This window comes from Mesoplodon mirus (assembly GCF_964341445.2).
Source record: "Mesoplodon mirus genome assembly, chromosome: 15".
Lineage (NCBI taxonomy): Eukaryota > Metazoa > Chordata > Mammalia > Artiodactyla > Ziphiidae > Mesoplodon > Mesoplodon mirus.
In genome coordinates this window covers 74,578,578-74,603,543 of record NC_138991.1, presented here as the reverse complement: position 1 = coordinate 74,603,543, position 24,966 = coordinate 74,578,578, and the positions used below count along the sequence as shown (strand labels likewise).

Below are 24,966 nucleotides of genomic sequence, written 5' to 3'. Positions count from 1 at the left end.
GGGAGGGGTTAGTAATAAAGACCAAGGCTTCTCCAGAAAAGGGCACTCCAACCCGGCAGCCTGCCTCAGATACAAAATCCCACAGGTGAGGAAAAGGGATAGCCCAACCCAAGCTGGCATTTGGGATGTGGGGTGGTGGGGGAGGGGAGTCAGCTATAAAACATTCAAATCTCTGCTCTGGCTGCCACTAAGAAGACGTGGCTGATGAAACTGCAGATCCCAGTTAAGCAAACTGAGAGCTCTTTCTACGTGCTGTGGAAAGAGGATGGTATTTTAAAATCTGGTTGTAATTTAAGCTAATTGTCTAGAAAACTGTGTTGTCCAATAAGAGAGCCACCAGCCACATGTTGCTATGTAAGCTTTAAATAAAATTAATTAAGATAAAACCTCAGTTCCTCAGTCTCACTGGCCACTTTTGCTGTTGTTGTTTTGTTTGTTTGCTTTCCCAATGTCAAACTGAATTAATTTTGCTAAAGAGAAACTCTTGCACTCTAAGAAAAATAAGTGCAGTCTAGATTTTGTGCACAGGTGGGGGCAAAAGCCCTGAGATTACCAACTGTGCATCACAATCCTCTTCACATGTGGTAACAGGCAGCCCAGATACAGACCATGTCCATCACTGCAAAGTTCTGCTGGTGACCACTTCTCTAGAAGGACGACAGACCACTTTTCTTTCAAGGGAGAAAGGTCTTTAAAATTTTTGTGTGTTTAAGTATATCCGTTGCCCTTCAAAGTTACGCAAAAGTGGAGGTCTCATGAGAGTCTGGATGGGAGAGTTTCAGCTGGACAAGGAACCACACTGCTCAGGATGAGAAGGGACCAGAATTTCCCGTTTTCCTCCTTGGTTTGAGAGGGAGTTGTTTATTGTTTTTTTTTGTTTGTTTCTAATTGGAATAAGAGGCATAGGGGAAAAAGGAAAAGAGTGTATTAGAAAAGGATTCTGAGTGAGAGATCAAAAAAGAAAAGAAACAGGAACATGCTTCTTGGTGGAAGAGTGGGGCAAAAAATAAGGCAATGAGAGAGACACCTGTTGCCCCGGGTGACCTCTGAAATTTATTCCTCATGATATCTATTGTCTCCTACTGCATGCTGTAATTCTCCTCTGCTACCACCAAATTTTTAATAAAAGCCTATTTCACACAACATCCTTGTTCCTGAGGTTCAGTGATATAATGGGTTTAGGGAGAGAAATAAATTAGAGCAGGGAACAGTCAGGTATGACGGCACTGAGGAGCTGAGTGATCACAAGGCAGCTGTAGGCACCTAGGAATTCTAGGAAAGGCTGGAGAGAGCCCTGAATAGCCAGAGGATGGGGTCTTCAGCCCTTTAACAAGGACACGAAAGGCAAGTCAGGGTGCCAGTTGAGTTAGAGACATTTGGGCTGCATGGGTTTTAAAAAGCGCTGCTGTTTCTCTCCTCTGTGATAGAAAAATGTCTAAAGATTTTTACACCACTTGTTGTACCACTTAGGAAACAAAATATATTTCTCATGTGAGTAACTTAAAGTCAAGTAAAGTCAGATAAAAACAGCTTTCAAAGTGGCAGGAGAATACAATCAGAGACTACAATGCAGGCTGCAGTTCCTGAAATTTTGGGCTACCTCAGAAGAAATCCCTCAGCAGAAATAATAAAATAATGCTTAAATACAGTTGCACTAGTTGCATTTATAGGCAAAATAATACATATTTATAAAACAGTGGTTAGTAAATGCTATTTTTTTCTGATCTAGTGAATGCTCACCCACTGATTAAAACACTTCCCTGCCTTCTTTAAACCAATACGTGGAACACAATTTAATGTTTACCCGATCCTTCAGACCGTCATGATAATGTTAGTTGCCATATGGTGCTGAAGGCGTTTATGCCCCTTCACAAATGGCCCCTTTGCCGTGGCACTTTTGGGATGATCAGGTTGTGTTTTCTCTAATTCCTGTTCCTCCCACTTGCTGTCAGCTGTCATTTCTCCCCGCTGTTCATCCAAAAAACTGTAGAAACAAATTTCGCTGCTTATATTTGGTGCCTTGAAAATGTTAATGGCCGTGACTCTAAAGAACTAAATCTTACAGAATAGGGAAATACAGTTGAGCCTTGAACAATGTGAGGTTTTAGGGCTGCCAACCCCAGTGCAGCTGAAAATATGAATATAACTTTTACAGTCAACCCTCCATATCCGTGGTTCCGCATCCGCTGATTTCAGCCAACTGCGGATTGTGTGGTACTGTGATAGGTATTTATTGTAAAAAATCCATATAAAAGTGGACCACGCAGTTGAAAATTGTGTTATTCAAAGGTCGATTGTAATAAGAACAACTGGCTACAGTCCCATTTGAAACACTATTTGGCTTTCTGGTTTGAAAATTAATAAAGGGAAACCTTACTAAAATGGAGTCAGGAGGCCAGAAGGAGAAGCTCTCACAAGGTACCACTGGACATCAACTATGGGAAGAATTGACAGTTACAGATCCCAGAGAAGAATCATCAATAGGAAAGAATCACCAATTACAGGCCCCCAAAAGGAAAAGATGTGCATGGCATCTCCAACAAGATACTGACTAGCCCAGCAACGTAGCCCCTGAGTAACCTGCCAGCTCCCTGAACTCACACGTTTCTCCAATGGATTTTTGTTCAAAACAACCCCTCCTGACTTCCTCCTTTTTGTCTCTACAATAATATTCCCCTTCTTTGTTCTATGGACTTGTCTATGGCTTTTGCCGTAGCTTCCTTGTCCTGAATTGCAACTCCTCTTCTATTCCTAAGTAAACCCATTTTTGCTGATAAAATAACTGTTTTATTTTTAAGGTCAACACCAGTTTGATATGTTTTATGAAGAGGCATTATTTACTTTATGAAGCTGAAAAGTTTTTGCTTATAATCCTAGTAAAATAGCACTTAAGAAAGTCGAAAGCTTAGCAAGATTGTATTTAATACTTGTTAAGATTTCTTTCCTTCTAGCTTTACCTCATTTTCAGAGGAACCTGGAAGAAAAGTAAATGCCTTTAGAAGTGCAAGTCATCAGTATTTTCTAAATATAAGTGAGTTATGATGATTAATAACCAAAAAAAATCATGAGAAATAAAAATGATTCAATGATGATAAACTTCCAGTTCATCAAATCACATTTCACTTTATCAAAAAATAGTACTCTTTCTCTAATTGGTTTCTGCTTATATGACAGCAGAAGAGATACTCAGCCAGTGATTACATTTAATCTCTTCAAAATGACCTTCTCTGAGGAACTGGAAGCCAGGAAGTATTTTTTAATTATCCTATAGATGTCCAGAGCCTGGGAAACTGCCTCAGAAAACCACAAATCTTTTGGGATACTCTAGCAGATTCAGGGAGAGATGTCACTCGCCAGCTTATAATGAAGGGCAATGGCCATCAACATGGTGGCGCTGGTACTCAACCTAGACCTGACTTACCTGGGAGAAAAGGCTTGGAAATGCCTCTAAGTTAGCCCTTGGCCTCCTTGCCAAGTTGTGTAAAGTGGACAAAAGTAGTCAAGTGAACTTACTTTGCATTCAGCTTGAACTCTATCAAATTGTTGATATTGATAATTTTTAATTTAAAAGATGAAAATTAGATATGATTTACTCTAATATTTTGAATGTGTTGAAGTACAGATTTCCACACAGGTCTCAAGGACCTCTCACCATTTCAATTATCAAGAAAATGAACAAACTATAATAAAACCAAACCGAGTTGGAATCAATTGTATCTAAAATCCCCCTTTATTTTTTAACAACATCTTTATTTGAGTATAATTGCTTTACAAGGGTGTGTTAGTTTCTGCTTTATAACAAGGTGAATCAGTTACACATATATCCCCATATCTCCTCCCTCTTGCGTCTCGCTCCCATCCTCTCTATCCCACCCCTCTAGGTGGTCACAAAGCACGGAGCTGATCTCCCTGTGCTATGTGGCTCCTTCCCACTAGCTATCTATCTACATTTGGTAGTGTATATAAGTCCATGCCACTCTCTCACTTCATCCCAGCTTACCCTTCCCCCTCCCCCTGTCCTCAATTCCATTCTCTACGTCTGCGTCTTTATTCCTGTCCTCCCCCTAGGTTCTTCAGAACCATTTTTTTTATTCCATATATATGTGTTAGCAAACGGTCTTTGTTTTTCTCTTTCTGATTTACTTCACTCTGTATGACAGACTCTAGGTCCATCCACCTCACTACAAATAACTCAATGTTGTTTCTTTTTATGGCTGAGTAATATTCCATTGCATATATGTGCCACATCTTCTTTATCCATTCATCTGTCGATGGATACTTAGGTTGCTTCCATGTCCTTTAAAATCCTTTTTTTTTTTTTTTTTTTTTTTTTTTTTGCAGTACGCAGGCCTCTCACTATTGTGGCCTCTCCTGTTGCGGAGCACAGGCTCCAGACATGCAGGCTCAGTGGCCATGGCTCACGGGCCTAGCTGCTCTGTGGCATGTGGGATCTTCCCGGACCGGGGCATGAACCCGTGTCCCCTGCATCGGCAGGTGGACTATCAACCACTGCACCACCAGGGAAGCCCTAAAATCCCTTTTGATACTAGATATTTACAGTGAATTTGGCAATTGTAGGCATTCTGCTAGTCCCTGGAGAGAAAAAGATAAGTAAAATATGGTCCTTGACCTCAAGAAACTCAGAGTATACTAGGAAAGACAAAAACATTAAATGAAATGTGACTGCAGTATAGTATGTGCAAGGGTAGTTTAGTGGTAACACAAAGGAGTGATCAATTCTTATCAAATGGGTCAAGGGAGATATCAAAGAGTAAATATTTCTCATCTGGGTTCTGAAGGATAAATAGGAGTTTTCCAGTCAAACAAGGAGGGATAAGTGCCTTTCAGGAAAAGGCACAAGTAAGCACAAAGCATGAAATAGAATAGTTTATTGGGGGAATATTAAGCGTATTCTTAGGGTTAAAACAGAGAGTGTTTGTAGAAAACTGGTGGGAAATGAGGCTGTAGAATTAGGCAGGAGCCAAATTATGGAAGACTTGTATTGCATTCTGATGAGTCACCTTTATCCTACAAGAGGGAGTCATGGAAGCATTTTAAATAGAGGAAGAAGAGGTTCTGATTTGTATTTTCAAGATTACTCTATGATGACAACTATGGAAGAGGAAAAACAATTAGAAAACAGACTAGAAGAAAACTGCAAAAGAGTTAACAATGGTTGCCTCCAGGTGGTAGAAAATTGTTTTGTTTCTTCTTATAGCAGAATGATGTTCTTTCAGGGAAGCAGTAAAGTTTCAGTAGTATAGATAGCTGTCATCACAATACTTCAATTCAGTATGAAGAATACTGACTACATTTGGGTCCATCCTTTGCCTTTCTCGCTTCTGTTTACACAAAACTACTATGGTACAAATCTAGAGAGTATTATGATACATATTTTTGAAAACTCAAGTCAACCAGTTAGTGAGTTGTGTCAGCCCACAGACCTCACAAAAAGGCCTGATGATCTGAACCCCTGGGAGGCCACCACGATGAGCCACATACATTCCCCTGATTTTGAAGGGAACCAACTCTGACTCTGCATGAAGTCTGAACAAGTTTTGCATCTTACTTCGCCTTAGAGGCAACACAGTATCATCACACACCCCTCCACAAGTCACCTCAAATTCAAGTAAACTCTAAGAAAAACAACATGTTAACAATGCAAAGGAGGCTTCCACTCTCCGTCCTAAACCTTCTGAACAGACAGGTGGCCCAAAGCCCCTGGTTTCTAGAAAGTCTGGAGCTATCACCACCTTGCAAGGGCACAAGCAATAAATAATAGAAGCAGAGGCACACAAAGCTTTGGTCAAACTGATGTGTATAAATGAGATGAGCAAAGCACGTGACCAGCACAAAGTCCAATCACTACTACAGTTATGACAAATAGAAAGTGTTATGAGGAAAGCCTGACAGAAGCACTTCATTAAGCAAAAACTATTACTCCATGAAACTCATTTGTAAGACAAGCATAATAATGGCAACAATTTTATAAGGTTATTATAAGGAATTGAACAAATAATACACAGGAAGTGCTTAGAAAGTTGTCTGGCACACAGTAAGCACATAATAATTTATAGTATCATCATTATTACTATATCTGGCACAGGGAGAGTGCTCAGTAAATTATAGTATCATTATCATTATTATTATATCTCATAACTTTGACTCTTTCCAACTATTCCAGCTTATAAATCTCCAGGATATTCTTACTTATGTCAAAGACTATTTACTCAATACTGTGATTAAAATGAAATAATTATAAGAATGTTTTGAGAGAAATGATTAATAATGCTTCTTTACCTCTTCATATCTGTCAAAAACTGCTCCTTCTTGCAAAAACGAAGGAACTTCCTTCTGCCAATTAAATTCATAAGGTTTGGCCATGATTATATTTAAGACCTGAAAGTGAAAAAGGGTATCTCATTAGTGAACACAATTAAAAAACAAGTGAAGATCAAAGGTTAATCATTTGATATTTACGTGTTTGCAAAAGCTTTTCTTCATACACATAGACTAAGTCCATAAATTGTCTTTTTTTTTTTCTTCTTCCCTTCATCTGACCCTGAATTCCCTTCTCCTGGTTGTTTGGTGATCATTTGGTGATTGTTTGAGAAGCTTCCCCCTTCCTCTTCAAATCCTATAAAATAATTATGTATATATAAAATCTGATATCATCAGATAAAAGAAAGAAACCACACACCTAAACCTACATACAGCAGAGGACTGCTGCACAGAGAGAGAGGATCTACAAGCCTCCACTACAAGGTGAACTCATGGCCGGGGGAGTCGACAGGTGATAGGGTTGTAGAATCAACTAGGAGTAGCTGTAATTTTTATTTCTCTTGGTCCTCTCTTTAGCCCTCTCTCACCCCTTCCTCCCTTGGACCATGCAGTGAACAACAGAATGTCTGCTTTGTAGCATAGGCAGTGAGTATGACATTGAAGGGAGGCTGGCATTGTCCAGAGTGGCTGCCTACACTTAGGAAGAACTGGGTGTTCCTTTTACCCACCCTTCTTAGCATCCTGCACCATGGTGTGCATGCAATAGCTGTAAACAGGGCGTCTTAAATGAAAAGGATCACCAATAAGAATCACCAAATATTTGAGCAATGCAAAGAACACAGAAGGCAGACACCAAACACAGTAAATAGAAGAATTTACACCCAAGAAAATAGAGTTAACAGGACAAACAGAATCTGACTTTGACTTAAGGATGGCTGATATCCTCAGAGGGAGGAAAGAGTGGATTCTCTTCCCAAAACACAATTAACTACAGATTCTAGAAATTTAAAAAAGATTGTTGTAGTCAAACTCCTAATAAATAGGTGACCTTCCCTGTAAAGAGGATTCATATGAAGTGCTGAGCCAAGGAATTCTTACAGAATACAACACAAAAAGAAACAGAAAGCATGACTGAAAAATTTAGAGAGATGGAAAATGGAAACAGAAGATTCAAAAACCACCTTATAGAAGGATGTCTTCTATTAGAAAGAGAGAAAGTAAATCCAATGGAAAGATGGGAACAATTAAAGGAATAGTAGAAGAACATTTCTGAAATCTGAATATTTGTGCTCTCAGTGTGAAAAAATCCAGTGATGCAGTAGGTATAAATGGGGGAAAAGATACACACACCTAAACATTCTTTGAAGTGACTAAGAACAAACAATATAAAGAGAAGTTACAAAATTTCTCAGAGATGCATAGAGAGAAGACAATTTAGAATTGAATGGCAATCAGCATGGAATCAGGCACACCATCAGAGTATTACACATGAGAAGACAGTGGAGCAGTAACTGCAAAGTTTTGAGGGAAAGTAACTGTGGACTAGAAACTCTGTGACCAATGGAATAATGGTTTAATTGTTAGGAGAAGATATATTTACAGACTTTCTAGGTATCAAAAAGGTTTAATAACCTACTCTGAAAGAGTTAATGTATTATATATTCGGTCAAGAAGAAAACGAAATATAGAAAAATAAGAGATATGGGAAGTAAGGTTGGAAGGAAGGAAGGAAGGGGAAAGGAAGGAGAAAGGAAGGAAGAAAGAAGAAAAAAGTTTAAAAAAGAGACAAATTTTACTCTTAAGTCTTATGTATTATACAAAAAGAAAAAGATATAGAAATTACAATCTAGCATCCAAATTCCAGATTATATCAACACAGGTAGGTGCTGGAGGGAAGGAAATATGGAACAAAGGGAGGTAAAAAACATTTTAGGGAGTGTGATATAGGTAGTTAAAACTCTAGATATTGGCAGAAAAATAGAAGATCAATTATGAGTGTTAAAAATTTAAGAATTTTCCTAATATTAAATTTTAAATGGAAAGTATAACTTGCAAATAAATGAGGGAAAAAATAGAATGAAGAAATGTGAGCCTCCTTTAAAAAGGAAACAGACAAAAGATGTGGGAAAGGAGGGGAAAAAAAAGAAGAACACACAATAACTGGAAAACACAAAGTAAAATGACAATGTATTACTAACTGTAATAAATATGAATTGGCTAAATCCATTTATAAAAGACAGAGGCTTTCAAATTAGGTAACATTATAGTTGTTTATCAGAAATATTTATAAAATAAAAATTATATAGGACATTTGAAAATGAAGGGATGAAAAGAAGATATAACAGGCACATGCTGGGAAAGGAAGAGATGTAACACTAATAATATTAGACAAAATAGACTTCAAGGAAAAAAGCAAGAGACAGTGATAAGTCATATTAAGAGAAGGGGTGATCAAAATTTTTCAGGTCATTAACATTAGATATGTGACCACACAGCATCAAAACATAGATTGAAAAACTGAAAATACAAAGAGAAACAGGCAAAGTCACAAACATATTAGGAGATAATGATTCTCATAAATTAATGGAAGAATACTGAGGATTTGAAAATCACACAAATTTAACCAAAACAATATAAATGACTCAAGTTAACATAATTGAAATATATTACTTAATGAGTTTAGGTCCACCCCACACACATATATCTTTCCTTCATTCTCTCTTTGTACCTGGCTTCCCCAAACACATATAACAATCTCAAAATCTGATCATGATTAGGCCACAGAGAAAATCTCAGTACTTTCCAAGAGTCAGAAATTACAGTGGCCATGCTTACTGACCACGACTAGGCCAACTTATAAATTAATGACAGAGAGTGTGTAAAACCTACACACATATGAATTAAACATAAACATACACACTTCTAAATAATTCTTGATTTGAGCAGAATAGTCAAAAATTATAAACTTCTTAGAAATGAAAGATGGGAGTACTATATGTACATTAAAACCTAATCCCAAATAGTAAAACAATGACTGGTAAAAGTTAATTATTTTCTGAATATGCATATATTAGAGAAAATTTGGCAGGTGTTGGGGAGAGAGACAGAGAGAGAGTCGGGGCAGGAAGGAGGATGAGGAAGAACCATAAACTCACAATATCCATGATGAAAGGTGGAGTGTAAATACAGAGAGAAGGTGAACACCATAAGAGATACTATGTATAACTTTAACCAAAATATTTGAAAACTTAAAGTGGATGTTTTTCAAAGTTAAAATAAATTTGGCTCAACAAATGAGCAGAACGCTTAAACAGACCAGTGATCTTGGGAGAAACTGAAAAAAATAGTAAAAGATTAGGCCCAGATGGTTTTACAGGTGAGTTCTACCAAATCTTCTAGGAAAAGGTAAATCTGTGTACCTACATTTTTCTAGGGCATAAAAAAAATAAAATAAAATAATAAAATAAAGCTACTACCCGACTCATTTCACAAGTCCCTATCAGACCCTGACAATGACACCACAAAGGGTTAATAAGAAACCAACCAACCAACCCTAGAGCTTATTCTCACAGAGAAAAACCTCTGGTAAAATATAAACCAATCTATTCCAGAAAGTTACTGAAAGAATAATTTGGGATGTTTCCACACTGAAAACAATCAATGTGATTCACTAAGAAGCAAAGTCTAATACATGTGCACATTACAAGATGATGTGAAGCTGAACGTGAAAAGTCTCTAACATATACCATTAAATGAAAACCACGTTTTTGCAGCAAGCCATGTAATGATATGGAATAGGAACAGTGTGACACCATTTACCTAAATACATAGCCACAGAATGACATGAACAGTATAGTAAAAACACACACACAAGGCAAAACTATATATTTTTCTAGGTAAATATTCGTGCATATAAATAAATTATTACAAAGTTTGGAAAGAACCTTGCAAATTTATGACTCTGCTTACTTCTGGGGAGGGAACAAAGCTTGGGGCTGAAAGTCAAGGTATCTTTCATGTTATCTCTGTCCTGGACTTTTTTTATTATGGAAATATATTCCTGCATTCATGTGCTGCTTGTGTAAATAAAAACGAATGCAAATTTCAAAAAGGAGAAGAAAAAGTTGAAATCACACAGATAGGCAGACGCATGAATCTTTAGTCCCAAATAATTTAAAGCAGACGAAGAGCACATTAGGTCACGTTTCAAGATAGCTTCTTCCCAATGGCAACCATTGGTGTTTGAAGGAGGAACTCATGCAGTATTTATTACTGACCAGGATAAAAACTGATGAAAGCATGAGGGGCATTCTAACCAGCCCAGACTGAGGCAGGAAGCAGCCCTCCATTCATCAGTACCAAGGCCTCCCATGGAAAGCCAAGACAGACAAGCTATGCCAGTGGGAGAAGAGAGTCCCTCTGTGAGTAGGTTGGTCCATGTCTCAATCTCCCACAATGGTTGTGACTGGGTCTCTCTTCCTCTCTCTCTCTGCTTCTCTGCTCCTCTTCATCTGCCTCTCTCTCTGTCTTTCCATACCCATTTCTCAGTGTCCACAAACACAGCCCCTCCACCCAAGGCTGTGTCAAAGAAAGCTTCTAGTGCAGTGATGTGCATTCCTGTCTTCTATGTTGTAAAACAGATCTACAGAGAAAAACGGACCTGCAGACCCCCCTCAGGCTATCATGGACGTGTTGTTCAGTGACCTATAATAAGATGAGTCAACTACAGGGACCTAAGTGTTAGCATGAAAGAAGGATGAAGAAACAACATGGTGGCTTCCCCGGTGGGCAAAACCCCTCTCCTCTGCAGGACTTCATGTGTTCTATGACCTTCCCACTCCTGCCAACCAACCCTTTCAATATTTCCTTTGGTTTTATTGTAAAGGGAATAGCAACAAGGGGCTTGCAATATGAAATGCTCACACCAAAAGTGAAATAAAAAGACAGCTTAGATCAACTTGTGTCATCTTTCGTTGGCTTAACTCCAGTTCTCCCAGGATCTTTTCAGTAAAAGGACACATGGCAGACGTCCTCAGTACATGAGGTTTCTCCGATTTCACTACTATCCTTACTACTAAAATATTCATGTCTACCTTGGGTACTAATTTCATCATAATGGTCTAATTATGTGAAGGATGTTGGTGGGAGCTAATGAAAAGAGGAGGGTAATTGTGACCTTAATCTCTAAAGAGCTTGACAGTGGAGGTAGGAGCTCATCTCACTGCTTACTTTTCCTGAGCTTTGGATTTCTGAACAAGTTAGATGGCATTTCAGAAAAATGACATTGGAGTATCCTGAATTTTCCCAGTTTTAAACAGGATTTGGGGGAGGGAGGGGGACTGCTCCTTGAACTGTCTCGGAAATACTTCCTCAGGTCTGTCATTAGGGGCAGCGGCTGGCTTATTTTATGTAGATGGTACAACTATGACCTGCAGACCAGAAAACATTGGGCCAGCCAGTCATGTTTAATAACAGTTTGATCCAGGTAATTGACTATTAAACGGGAATAAATGAGGTATGTGTCACAATCCAACTGACTCCAGAAAAAGTTAAAGGGACAAATAGTTACTTCTTTTAAAAGTCAGGGAGCGGGGAACTGGCCACTCTGTTTGCAATGATCTCAAAGCTCCACCCACAGCTAACTGATAAAAAATCAAAAAGCAAACAAAAACAAAATGCTTTCACTGCCATGCCAAAGGCTCCTCTCCTCAAATTTTCTGGCTAGCCTTCTAAGGTCTCATTTACAAGATACTTCATGGTTCAGTTGTCTCCTGGAAGAACATTACCTCACCCCACAGAGCCCACAGGAAAGGGTCCTTCTTAAGGAACACGGGAAGTAAAGGAGAATTTACACAAAAAATGGATATAGAACTCGGTACCTTTTCCAGAGTAAACACCTTGAGTAACTACTGGAGGGAGGCCAGTGGGCTTTTAAATAGTCTCCTTGTTTCTAAATTCTTATGCAACTGGAATGGATTAGCTGTTACATTGGCTACAGAGGAAAAACTCCCAGGGTTGCAGGGAGGGGACGAGAGAGAGGGGCAGTCCCTAGAAGACCTTGTTTCAGAGCAAGTGGCAAAAAGCTCCTTCTAAAGATGATAAGGGACTGAAAGCGTTCATGGGGAGGACCACCAGGGAGCGCAGGTCGGCTGTGGGGATCCAAATACTCAAGGAGGATGTGCCCATCACCCAAGAAGATGGCTTTCCCTCCACTCACTCATTCAGTTGGGGTGAACCGAGGAAGGGCGGCTCTTTGTTTGTTGGTCTGCTCTGCCCCGCATCTTTAAATCTGCTGTCTAGAAGGTGGTCTTCAAAGCTTACCAGACTACCTATCCCAGATATGCTAGCTCAATTATGGAGTCAACTCTTCTCCCCAGGCCAGTTGGGCCAAAACTTTGGCAAATAATTTTTTGTTTCTGGACCTATGTCTCATGTTCTGGTAGAGAGCAGACAAGGGGGTGTACACGAGATCAGGTATATTTAAGGTCCTGGGTATTGCAGGCTGAATCACGGCCCCCCAAAGATACCTATATCCTAATATCTGAAACCTATAGGCATTACCTTATATAGCAAAAAAGGACTTTGCAGATGTGATTAAGTTTAGGATCTTGAAGATGGAGAGATTCTCTTGGATCTTCCCAGGGGGCCCTCAATGCTACCACAAGTGTCCTTATAAAAGGAGGTAGGGGGAGATTTGACACAAACGAAAGGGGAGGCAATGTGACCACTGAGGCAGAGATTGGAGTGATTCGGCCACAAGTCAAGGAGTGTTGGCAGTCACCAGAAGCTGGAAGAGGCAAGGTACAAGTTCTTCTCTCCAGCCTGGAGGATGTGTGGTCTTGCAGACACCTTGATTTCATACTTCTGGCCTCCAGAACTACGAGAGAATAAACTTCTGTTGCTTTCAGCCACTAGTTTGTGGTAACTTTTTTAACAGCAGCTCAAGGAAACAAATAGAGTGGGCCCTCTGAAGCTGGGCATAGCAAGTTGCCAAATCAATCTGAAAAGGAGAAAGGACAGCTCTGCCTTGAGGAATGGGCATTCAACATGTGTTTGTTCAACTGAATCTAAGAAAGACAGAAAGAAAAGTAGAATAGAATTTCATCTAGAAATGAACTCAGATAACTCCTGTCCTTCTATTCCAATGCCCCTTTGAAAAGTAATTTCTACAGTATATCTTTCCCCTAGATCCAAATGCCATTTAACAATTTTGCACCTCAGCAATAAGTACGAACTTTAAATAAACCCTGCAGCTTCCCCCAAGCCAACCAAGTCATTCTCCACTTTTTGTTTCTATTTGTGAACAAATGAATTTGTCTGAAAAAGCGTTTGCTTCCACTTGATAACACACAGCTTTCAAATAAACAAACAGGCACCATGGCTCAGTTATGGATTTTCTTAAGTGAAACTTTTACCTTTTACCTTCCACGTTACAACAAAAAAGTTCCATAAAGAATTAATCCCTTCCCTATCCAACCATATAAATCTCATTAAACCAAATAACCCATGACCTTAAATGACCCCATGTTGAGAACAACCAACATTGTTTCCTAGAACACAGAGGGTTGGGATAAAAATTCCACTGATGAAAAAGTCAATTAGTTGACTCCATCAAGCACATTTCAACGTCCTGCTCCTCAATCTTTAAATAAGGTAATCCTTATATTTCTAAAACAGAAGTACAGCTACAGCAGATCACCCAGAGCCTTTAAATAAATGGCTTTAATTCAAGTAAGAATTTAATTTGACACTGATATATTGCATCATTAATGACAATTTCTCCATTTGCTAAAAATAGCTCCATTTTTATCAAGCCATTAAATAACCTTTTTAAAAAGCATATAAAGGGTTCAGGACTAAGAAAATGATAATAGGCATAGTCCAGGGTTGGAGGTAAGGGCATTCTTGTATAGTTTAATGAAAAATAATTTTGCAATATATTTCTATAGCCTTGAAAATGTATACAAAATCTATGTACAAAGACACTTTCTCACTGCTGTGCTGTTTATGGGGAATAGCAGTGCTGTGCTATTTGAGTCATCTTTATATGAACAACAGTAAGCAATTTGTTACATATACGATAGTATTTAAATATTCTATGCCCATTAAAAATAATGTTTTCAATGAATAGTTCTTTGCTGAACAAGAGCAAATTTAGAATAGTTTCTAAAAATATTCACAACTCTTGGCAAGCAAATACAAATGTTCTCAATATATTATTAAGCAAGTAAAAAAGCTGGTTACAAAATTGTTTGTAAGTATGATCCAAATTTTTATGTGTTATGTACACGTTCCTTACACACACACAAACACACACATACACTTTTTTTTGGGGGGGTACATGGGCCTCTCACTGTTGTGGTATCTCCCATTGCAGAGCACAGGCTCCAGACATGCAGGCTCAGCAGCCATGGCTCAAGGGCCCAGCCGCTCCGTGGCACGTGGGATCTTCCCAGACCGGGGCACGAACCCGTGTCCCCTGCATCGGCAGGCAGACTCTCAACCACTGCGCCACCAGGGAAGCCCACACACACACTTTTTAATAGAGGAAAAAGACAAGAAAAATATACACCAAAATATTGTACAAACAGTAGTTACACAGTGGTGACATAATTTTAGGTTATTTTTATTTTTTTAAATACTTTCTGTATTTTAACATTTACAGTGACTATAATTTTTATATTCAAGAAAAATGTGTTGAAAGTAAAGAGATGATATTAAAATTATTTTTTCTCATAAATCGATTTCTATGTCCATGTTTTCCACCAGAATTCCTGGCAAGAACAAATACCAGGAAGAGGCTAATACATAAAGCTCTAAAATGTTCTTTTCCTTTCAAGAATTAAAATCTTGACTATACATCAGGAGCCTCACACACACCAGTTATAACTGATTCTTAGGAAGGAGTTACTTAATATTACTGACTAAAACTTGGGTATTAACTCTGAAACTTCTAGTATACTTATATTTAGAAATAAAACAGATTATGGTGGTGCTGGATTTAGTCTTTAAGGAATTCTGAACTAAAGAACCCTAAGGCATTTGCCATGATTCATCTATTAAATTCATAATTAATACATAATAAGTATATTTATTTATTAATAAAGCACCACTTGGTCCAAAATAATTTCCTGGAGTTTATAAAAGACACAAATTAAACAGGAATAAAATAAAAACAACAAACATCTACTCTTTGACTCTGTCTCCCCTGGTCAACATTAATCATACTTAAGAGGTAAACATAATATTCTTAAAACTTAATAATTACAAAATAGATGAATAAAAATATTAAAATAAATTGCCTTTATAAATTTATTAGGTATAATTATGATTATATTACAGGGTTCATTATATCAGAATTTTACAAAACATGTCTAAAAGATGCTTGACTATCCGGGATATTTAGGATCAGCTTCATTTGCAGATAATGAATAACTATTAACATATAATTCAGTCTGTAATGACCAGTTTTAAAGAAATTAGAATATGATGAAGTATATAGTTTCCCAAGAAAAGAACTGATTTGTTTCAAAACATTGTTTGGCTGTTCGTGTCTGCCTGCAGCAATTCCCTTGGAAATGACTTCTGGGTATACATGCGAGCCCTCCAAGATCCTCTTGAACAAGTTAACAATTGAAATTGTGTTAAAAGTAATTGTCTATGACTATGGTTCTCTGACCTGATAGTGCCTTGCTATTCACCTCTTCCCTCTCAGTTAAGATTCTCTGAAGGACTCAGGTAGAGACCCGGGTTTAGGGACCAATATTGGTGAAGGAGGATTCCATGTCAGACATTCAGAGCAGCAAGTATGAAGCCTTCTGAGGTTCCATTTCCTCAATATTTAGTAAGTCCTTGGCTTAACAGTATTATGGGGAGAGACCTTCAAGATGGCGGAAGAGTAAGATGTGGAGATCACCTTCCTCCCCACAAATACATCAGAAATACATCTACATGTGGAACAACTCCTACAGAACACCTACTGAATGCTGGCAGAAGACCTCAGACTTCCCAAAAGGCAAGAAACACCCCCACGTACCTGGGTAAGGCAAAAGAAAAAGAAAAAACAGAGACAAAAGACTAGGGACGGGACCTGTACCTCTGGGAGGGAGCTGTGAAGGAGGAAAAGTTTCCACACAGTAGGAAGCCCCTTCAGTGGTGGAGACAGGGGGGTGGCGGAGGGGGGAAGCTTCAGAGCCACGGGGGAGAGCGCAGCAACAGGGGTGCAGAGGGCAAAGCAGAGAGATTCCCGCACAGAGGATTGCAGCCGGCCAGCACTCACCAGCCTGAGAGGCTTGTCTGCTCACCTGCTGGGGTGGGCGGGGCTGGGAGCTGAGGCTCCAGTTTAGGAGGTCACACCCCAGGGACAGGACTGGGGTTGGCTGCATGAACACAGACTGAAGGGGGCTGGTGTGCCACAGCTAGCCAGGAGGGAGTCCAAGAAAATGTCTGGACCTGCCTAAGAGGCAATAGGAGAGAGTGCCTGAGGAGAGAGGATTCAGAGCTCTGCCTAAACGAGCTCTAGAGTTGGGAGTGAGCCACGGCTAACAGCGTGGACACCAGAGACAGGCATAAGATGCTAAGGCTGCTACTGCAGCCACCAAGAAGCCTGTTTGCAAGCACAGGTCACTATCCACACCCCTCCTCCCAGGAGCCTGTGCAGCCTGCAACTGCCAGGGTCCCGTGATCCAGGGACAACTTCCCAGGGAGAACACACAGCACACCTCAGGCTGTTGTAATGTTTTGCCGGACTCTGCCACTGCAGGCTCACCCCAAATGCCGTACCCCTCCCTTCCCCAGACCTGAGTGAGCCAGAGCCCATTAATCAGCTGCTACTTTAACCCTGTTCTGTCTGAGTGAAGAACAGATGCCCTCAGGCAACCTACAGGCAGAGGCGGGGCCAAATCCAAAGATGAACCCCAGGAGCTGTGCTAACAAAGAAGAGAAAGGGAAATCTCTCCCAGCAGCCTCAGGAGCAGCGGATTAAATCTCCACAATCAACTTGATGTACCTTGCATATGTGGAATACCTGAATAGACAATGCATAATCCCAAAATTGAGGTGGTGGGCTTTGGGAGCAACTATATATATATAAATATATATATATATATGTATATATATATATATATTTTCTTTTTCTCTTTTTGTGAGTGTGTATTTGTATGCTTCTTTGTGTGATTTTGACTGTATAGCTTCGCTTTTACATTTGTCCTAAGGTTCTGTCTTCTGTGTTTTTTGTTTTTTTTTTTTTTTTTTTTTTTTTTTTAGTAATTAGCCATTCTTATCATTGGTGGATTTGTTTTTGGTTTGGTTGCTCTCTTCGTTCTTTCTTTCTTTCTTCTTTTTCTTGTTTTATTACTTTAAATTTTTTTTATTTTTAATAATAATTGTTTATTTTAATAACTTTATTTTATTTATTTATTTATTTTCATTTCAGGAAAATATCTGTAAAAAATACGAATATATGCAGGCTAAACAATACACGACTTAATAACCAAGAGGCCACTGAAGAAATAAAAGAGGAAATCAAAAAATACCCAGAAACAAATGACAATGAAAGCACGACGACTCAAGTCCTATGGGATGCAGCAAAACCAGTTCTAAGAGGGAAGTTTATAGCAATACAATCCTACCTCAAGAAACAAGAAACATCTCAAATAAACAACCTAACCTTACCCCTAAAGCAATTAGAGAAAGAAGAACAAAAAGACCCCACAAAGTTCACAGAGGAAAGAAATAATAAAGATCACATCAGAAATAAATGAAAAGGAAATGAAAGAAACAGTAGCACAGATCAATAAAACTAAAAGCTGGTTCTTTGAGAAGATAAACAAAATTGATAAACCATTAGCCAGACTCATCAAGAAAAAAGGGAGAAGACTCAAATCAATAGAATTAGAAATGAAAAAGGAGAAGTAACAACTGACACTGCAAAAATACAAAGGATCATGAGAGATTACTACAAGAAACTCTATGCCAATAAAATGGGCAACATGGAAGAAATGGACAAATTCTTAGAAAAGCACAACCTTCTGAGACTGAAGCAGGAAGAAACAGATAATATAAACAGAACAATCAGAAACACTGAAATTGAGACTGTGATTAAAAATCTTCCAACAAACAAAAGCCCAGGAATAGATGGTTTCACAGGTGAATTCTATCAAATATTTGGAGAAGAGCTAACACCTATACTTCTCAAACTCTTCCAAAATATAGCAGAGGAAGGAATACTCTGAAACTCATTCTATGAGACCACCATCGCCCTAATGCCAAAAACACACAAAGATGTCACAAAGAAAGAAAACTACAGGCCAATATCACTGATGAACATAGATGCAAAAATCCTCAACAAAATACTAGTAAACAGAATCCAACAGCACATGAAAAGGATCATACACCATGATCAAGTGGGCTTTATGCTAGGAATGCAAAGATTCTTCAATATATGCAAATCAATCAATGTGATAAACCATATTAATAAATTAAGGATAAAAACCATATCATCATCTCAATAGATGCAGAAAAAGCTTTCGACAAAATTTAACACTCACTTACAATAAAAACCCTCTGGAAAGTAGGCAGAGAGGGAACTTACTTCAACATAATAAAGGCCATATATGACAAACCCACAGCCAACGTCGTTCTCAATGGTGAAAAGCTGAAAACATTTCCACTAAGATCAGGAACAAGACAAGGTTGCCCACTCTCCCCACTATAATTCAACATAATTTTGGAAGTTTTAGCCACAACAATCAGAGGAGAAAAATAAATAAAAGGAATCCAAGTCGAAAAAGAAGATGTAAAGCTGTCACTGTTTGCAGATGATATGATGCTATACGTAGAGAATCCTAAGGACTCTACCAGAAAACTACTAGAGCTAAACAATGAATTTGGTAAAGTAGCATGATACAAAATTAATGCACAGAAATCTCTTGCATTCCTATACATTAATGAAGAAAAATCTGAAAGAGAAATTAAGGAAACGCTCCCATTTACCACTGCAACAAAAAGAATAAAATACCTAGGAATAAACCTACCCAAGGAGACAAGAGACCTGTATGCAGAAAACTGTAAGACATGATGAAAGAAATTAAATATAATACAAACAGATGGAGAGATACTCCATGTTCTTGAGTTGGAAGAATCAACATTGTGAAAATGACTATACTACCCAAAGCAATCTACAGATTCAATGTAATCCCTATCAAACTACCAATGGCATTTTTCAGAGAACTAGAACAAAAAATTTCACCATATGTATGGAAACACAAAGGACTCTGAAAAGCCAAAGCAATCTTGAGAAAGAGAAATGGAGCTGGACAAATGAGGCTCCCTGACTTCAGACTATACTACAAAGCTACAGTCATCAAGACAGTGTGGTACTGGCACAAAAACATAAATATAGATCAATGGAAGAGGATGGAAAGCCCAGCGATAAACCCCCACACATATGGTCACCTTATTTTTGATAAAGGAAGCAAGAATATAAAATGGAGAAAAGGCAGACTCTTCAATAAGTGGTGCTGGGAAAACTGGACAGCTACATGTAAAAGAATGAAATTAGAACACTCTCTAACACCATACACAAAAATAAACTCAAAATGGATTAGAAAAAAAATGGATTAGAGACCTATATGTAAGGTCAGACAGTATAAAACTCTTAGAGGAAAAAATGGGCAGAACACTCTATGACAAAAATCACAGCAAGATCCTTTTTGACCCACCTCCTAATTTAAGGGAAATAAAAACAAAAATAAACAAGTGGGACCTAGTGAAAATAAAAGCTTTTGCACAGCAAAGGAAAATATAAACAAGATGAAAAGACAACCCTCAGAATGGGAGAAGATATTTGCAAATGAAGCAACTGACAAAGGATTAATCTCCAAAATTTACAAGCAGCTCATGTAACTCAATATCAAAAAACCAAACAACACAATCCAAAAATGGGCAGAACACCTAAATAGACATTTATCCAAAGAAGATATACAGATTGCCAACAGACACATGAAAGAATGCTCAACATCACTAATGATTAGAGAAATGCAAATCAAAACTACATTGAGGTATCATCACACACCAGTCAGAATGGCCATCATCAAAAAATCTAGAAACAATAAATGGTGGAGATGGTGTGGAGAAAAGGGAACCCTCTTGCACCATTGGTGGGAATGTAAGTTGATACAACCACTATGGAGAACAGTATGGAGGTTCCTTAAAAAACTAATAATAGAACTACTATAAGATGCAGGAACCCAACTACTGGGCATATACCCTGAGAAAACCATAATACAAAAAGAGTCATGTACCAAAATGTTCATTGCATCTCTATTTATGATAGCCAGGACAGGGAAGCAACCTAAGTGTCCATCGAGTGATGAATGGATAAAGATGTGTCACATATATACAATGGAATATTACTCAGTCATAAAAAGAAACGAAGTTGAGTTATTTGTAGTGAGGTGGATGGACCTAGAGTCTGTCATACAGAGTGAAGTAAATCAGGAAGAGAAAAAAGAATACTGTATGCTAACACATATATATGGAATCTAAAGAAAAAAAAAGCATTCTGAAGAACCTAGGGGCAGGACAGGAATAAAGATGCAGATGTAGACAATGGACTTGAGGACATGGGGAGGGGGAAGGGTAAGATGGGATGAAGTGAGAGAGTGGCATGGACTTATATATACTACCAATTGTAAAATAGATAGCTAGTGGGAAGCACCTGCAGAGCACAGGGAGATCAGTTCTGTTCTTTGTGACCACCTAGAGGGGTGGCATAGGGAGTGTGGGAGGGAGACGCAGAGGGAGGAGATATGCAGATATACATATTATGTATAGGTGATTCCCTTTGTTATAAAGCAGAAACTAACACACCATTATAAAGCAATTATACTCCAATAAAAATGTTCAAAAAAAAGTATTATGTATGATCTTTCCGAAATATATTATTTATACATTAATGATTTTTGTGGTATTGAATTACAGACATGACTGTTAAAAATAAAAATTTGTTTGATAGGATGCAAGATAAATCAACCTTTAGGATATGAAAAATATATACAGAATGTGTTTCCTGGGGAGAGGAATATGTAATTCAACTGTTTTCTCTCTGACTTAATGGAATAACAAAACTGTCGTAGAAAGAAAATTTTTGTAAACACATAAAAATTCTGCAAAGTAAAGGCATCTTATTTCTTTTATGCTTCTGATATAAAGTACCTTTGTTTTTACTGACTAAGGGAGTACAGCAAACAGCAGAAGGTACTTTATTACTACTGAGTACTTAAGGTAAACAGAGTTAACCTCAAGAGCCCTGATAAATACAACAGTACTGAGAAATAAGACAATTATTCAAACTTGTGATACATGTAAACAAATGACTGGATTTTTCCCCCCTTTTTCAAGAGCAGAATTTGATATTGTTTTCAAGACCAGAACTAACAGAATATATGGTGGATGTGTACAGTTTACCATGGATAGAAAAAACTTCCTGCTGAGTACGGGGTGTGAGCCACATACAATAATGTTTGGGGAGAGTTCAGCCCTTCTCACTTCGACATAAGGGTTCTGATAAGGTATGGAGAAACAGGTAACAAAATGGCGACATGACAGATTAAGTACAGTTTTAAGTGGAGATCATAAATAGATTATAGAAATCACTCTGTCTTGGATCTTGATTCATGGTGTTCTTAATTGACCAGCTAAGACAGAAGTCTGGGGATTTGTTCTTGGAGAGCCCAGGGATCCAGAGTGGGAACTAAGACCATGGGGGCTTGAATCAACTTTTCCCTCAGCCTTAGTTTCTTCTCAACTGGAGCACCCTTTGAGCTATTGATGGTAAGATCTGGATAGCCAAGCTGGGGACTCAAGTCTTCTGGGGACTCAAGCCAGGAGCATAAGGCAAAGATCAGAGGCAGTGTAGGCCCCATGAGCTTGCCTTTGATCAGTGGTTCTCAAAGCATGGTAACCAAATGGCAAACCTCATCTGGTACATTTTAGAAATGCAGAAATCTCAGACCCCACCCAGATCTTCTGAATCAGAAAATCAGATGGGAGGGTGGGGGTCAGATATCTATGGTTATTCCAAGTGGCCAGGTGGTTCTATGTCAGCTAAAATTTGAGAACAACTGCCTTGGGGCAAGTCTTCATCAAAGCGAAAAAGGCAAAACAAGAAAAAGAAGGAAAGAAGGGTCTTCTGCTCTTCACCTATGGCCCAGGCCAGCTCACCAGGGAAAGAGACCCAATAGGCATTTGGGACTAAATCTCAGGTAAGAAATACAGATGGTCCGTTTGTGTAAACTGCACAGTTCTCTCAAGGCCATGGAAAATCCAGGAGACAGAGATTCTGGGCCCTGGCACCTGCTTTCCAACCAAGACCAGGAGTAGAAAATAAAGGCCTAAAGTAAATGGGTAATTTTCTCAATCTGCGGGCCTCTCACTGTTGTGGGCTCTCCCATTGCGGAGCACAGGCTCCGGACGCGCAGGCCCAGCGGCCATGGCTTACGGGCCCAGCCACTCCACGGCATGTGGGATCTTCCCGGACCGGGGCATGAACCCGTGTCCCCTGCATCGGTAGGCAGACTCTCAACCACTGCGCCACCAGGGAAGCCCTCTCAATCATTTTTTCAAGCCTAATCCTTAAGGGTTAAGTCTAAAGAAGCTAGTTAAGGGACTTCACTGGTGGTGCAGTGGTTAAGACTCTGCACTCCCAATGCAGGGGGCTGGGATTTGATCCCAGGTCAGGGAACTAGATCCCACATGCATGCTGCAACTAAGAGTTCACATACCACAGCTAAGGAGCTCACCTGCTGCAACTAAGACCTGGAGCAACCAAATAAATAAATAAATAAATAAATAAATAAATAAATATTTTAAAAAAAGAAAAAAACAAAAGAAGCCAGTTACGGGTGACAGGTGACTTGAAGAAAGCAAATAAAGAATGACATAACTGAACAGTCAACACAGCATCTGTTTAATCTACAATGTAGACGCTGCAGTCACTTAACAAGTAACTTTAAGCACTTCCTTCTTTTGGCCCAAGTCTTCATGGTCCCTGATAACTATAAGCTGAGAGTACTAACATTTCTCCTAAGAACTCAAAAAGGAAAAAATTGGGTAAATAAAGATTCAACCAGCAAACTCAGCCTTTAAGAAGCCACAGTTAACAAAAGAGCTGAGGAGAAAGATCATGTTAAAACATGAGGGTCTAGAAGAAACATTCCCTCGGCTGAGTGGAAAAGCAGCAGCATCCCAAAAGATGCTCAGAAAGTGTCATTTTGGGATTTCCCTGGTGGCACAGTGGGTAAGAATCTGCCTGCCAGTGCAGGGACACGGGTTCGATCCCTGGTCTGGGAAGATCCCACATGCCACGGAGCAACTAAGCCTGTGCACCACAACTACTGAGCCCGCGTGCTGCAACTACTGAAGCCCACGTGCCTAGAGCCCGGGCTCTGCAACAAGAGAGGCCACCGCTATGAGAAGCCGGCACACCACAACGAAAAGTAGCCCCCGCTTGCCGCAACTAGAGAAAGCCCGTGCGCAGCAATTAAGACACAATGCAGCCAAAATGAACAAATAAATAATTATATATATATATATATTAAACAAAAGTCCACCAAAGGCATTCTAAAAAAAAAAAAAAAGGTCATTTTTCCCCTTCAATACTTCTCTCTGGATTTATCAGACTTGACTCATTGCCCCAAATACACTGAGCCTTTTGCATATTTTTCTTTCCCTCTCATTCCTGGACCTCTCTCCTAAATTTGGTTATCTCTGGTTATCCTTCAGATATCAGCATGAGAAACTGGGTTAGGTGCCACTCCTGTATTTTCACTGAAGCACACTGTATGTCTCTCTTTGCGGAACGAATCATGCTACACTGTAGGCAGCTCTTGTTTATCTGTTATCTTCACTATAGGAGGAACTCTGGGGAGGCCAGCCTCGTTTGCTACTATTTTTAGTGCCCAGCACAGCATACAGGGGACACTCAGTAAACACTGCATGACTGAAAGAATGAATATCTTATTCTGGGGAGGAACTCCCAACTAAGACGAAAAAACACCAAGGCAGAGGACAATAAACACTTCTCCTGTTATCCAAATGCACGTGTTGGTACCCTTTTTGTATGTACGTGATTTCTCCTCCAGGATCTTGAAATGCTGTTCCCACTCTCTTGTTCCAGACTCATACCATGCTGAGCCCCTGCTGCCTGGCTGGGACCCAGCCTGAGAACAAGTTTCCATATTCACCTGGTTCTGTAGCCTGGTGGGGCCCATACATGACTTTTGGGCTGTACATCCCAACCTCCCATCTGCTGTGTCCCACCCTTAGCTCAGACCTCTGACCACCGATTCCCCTTGAGGGCTGCTCAGATTGGCTTCTGGGTCCTCCAACGTGGGACCACGCCCTGGGCATGTACTCATGGGGTGAGTGGTTTTCTTATCCATGGAGACTCCTTCTTTACAGAAGGCCTCCTGGGCTGTTCATAAGGTCTTCTGTCTGGTGCCCAGCCCTCCATACTTTGCCCTTCATTTGCCCTGGGACTGGCAAATTATTATCTGCCACAATTATTAGGCAAAACATCACCAACATGAATCACATGTATCAAGGGAGAAGAAAGCTCTCTTTAGAGGCCCGATTTTGCCTTAATTATCTGCATATTTCAAAGGAATGATTTTTATTTTATCT

At 39.3% G+C, this 24,966-nt stretch overlaps 1 protein-coding gene across 1 annotated transcript in view; it reads right to left on the bottom strand.

The window, feature by feature from the left end:
* PLCB4 (phospholipase C beta 4) overlaps positions 1-24,966 on the bottom strand; it is a 432,769-nt gene that overhangs the window by 162,583 nt on the left and 245,220 nt on the right. The window contains exon 4 of the mRNA XM_082644421.1: positions 6,301-6,399. Within this exon, the coding sequence (XP_082500547.1) occupies positions 6,301-6,384 (84 nt within the window). The 5' untranslated portion in view covers positions 6,385-6,399. The remainder of the gene's footprint in view (positions 1-6,300; positions 6,400-24,966) is intronic.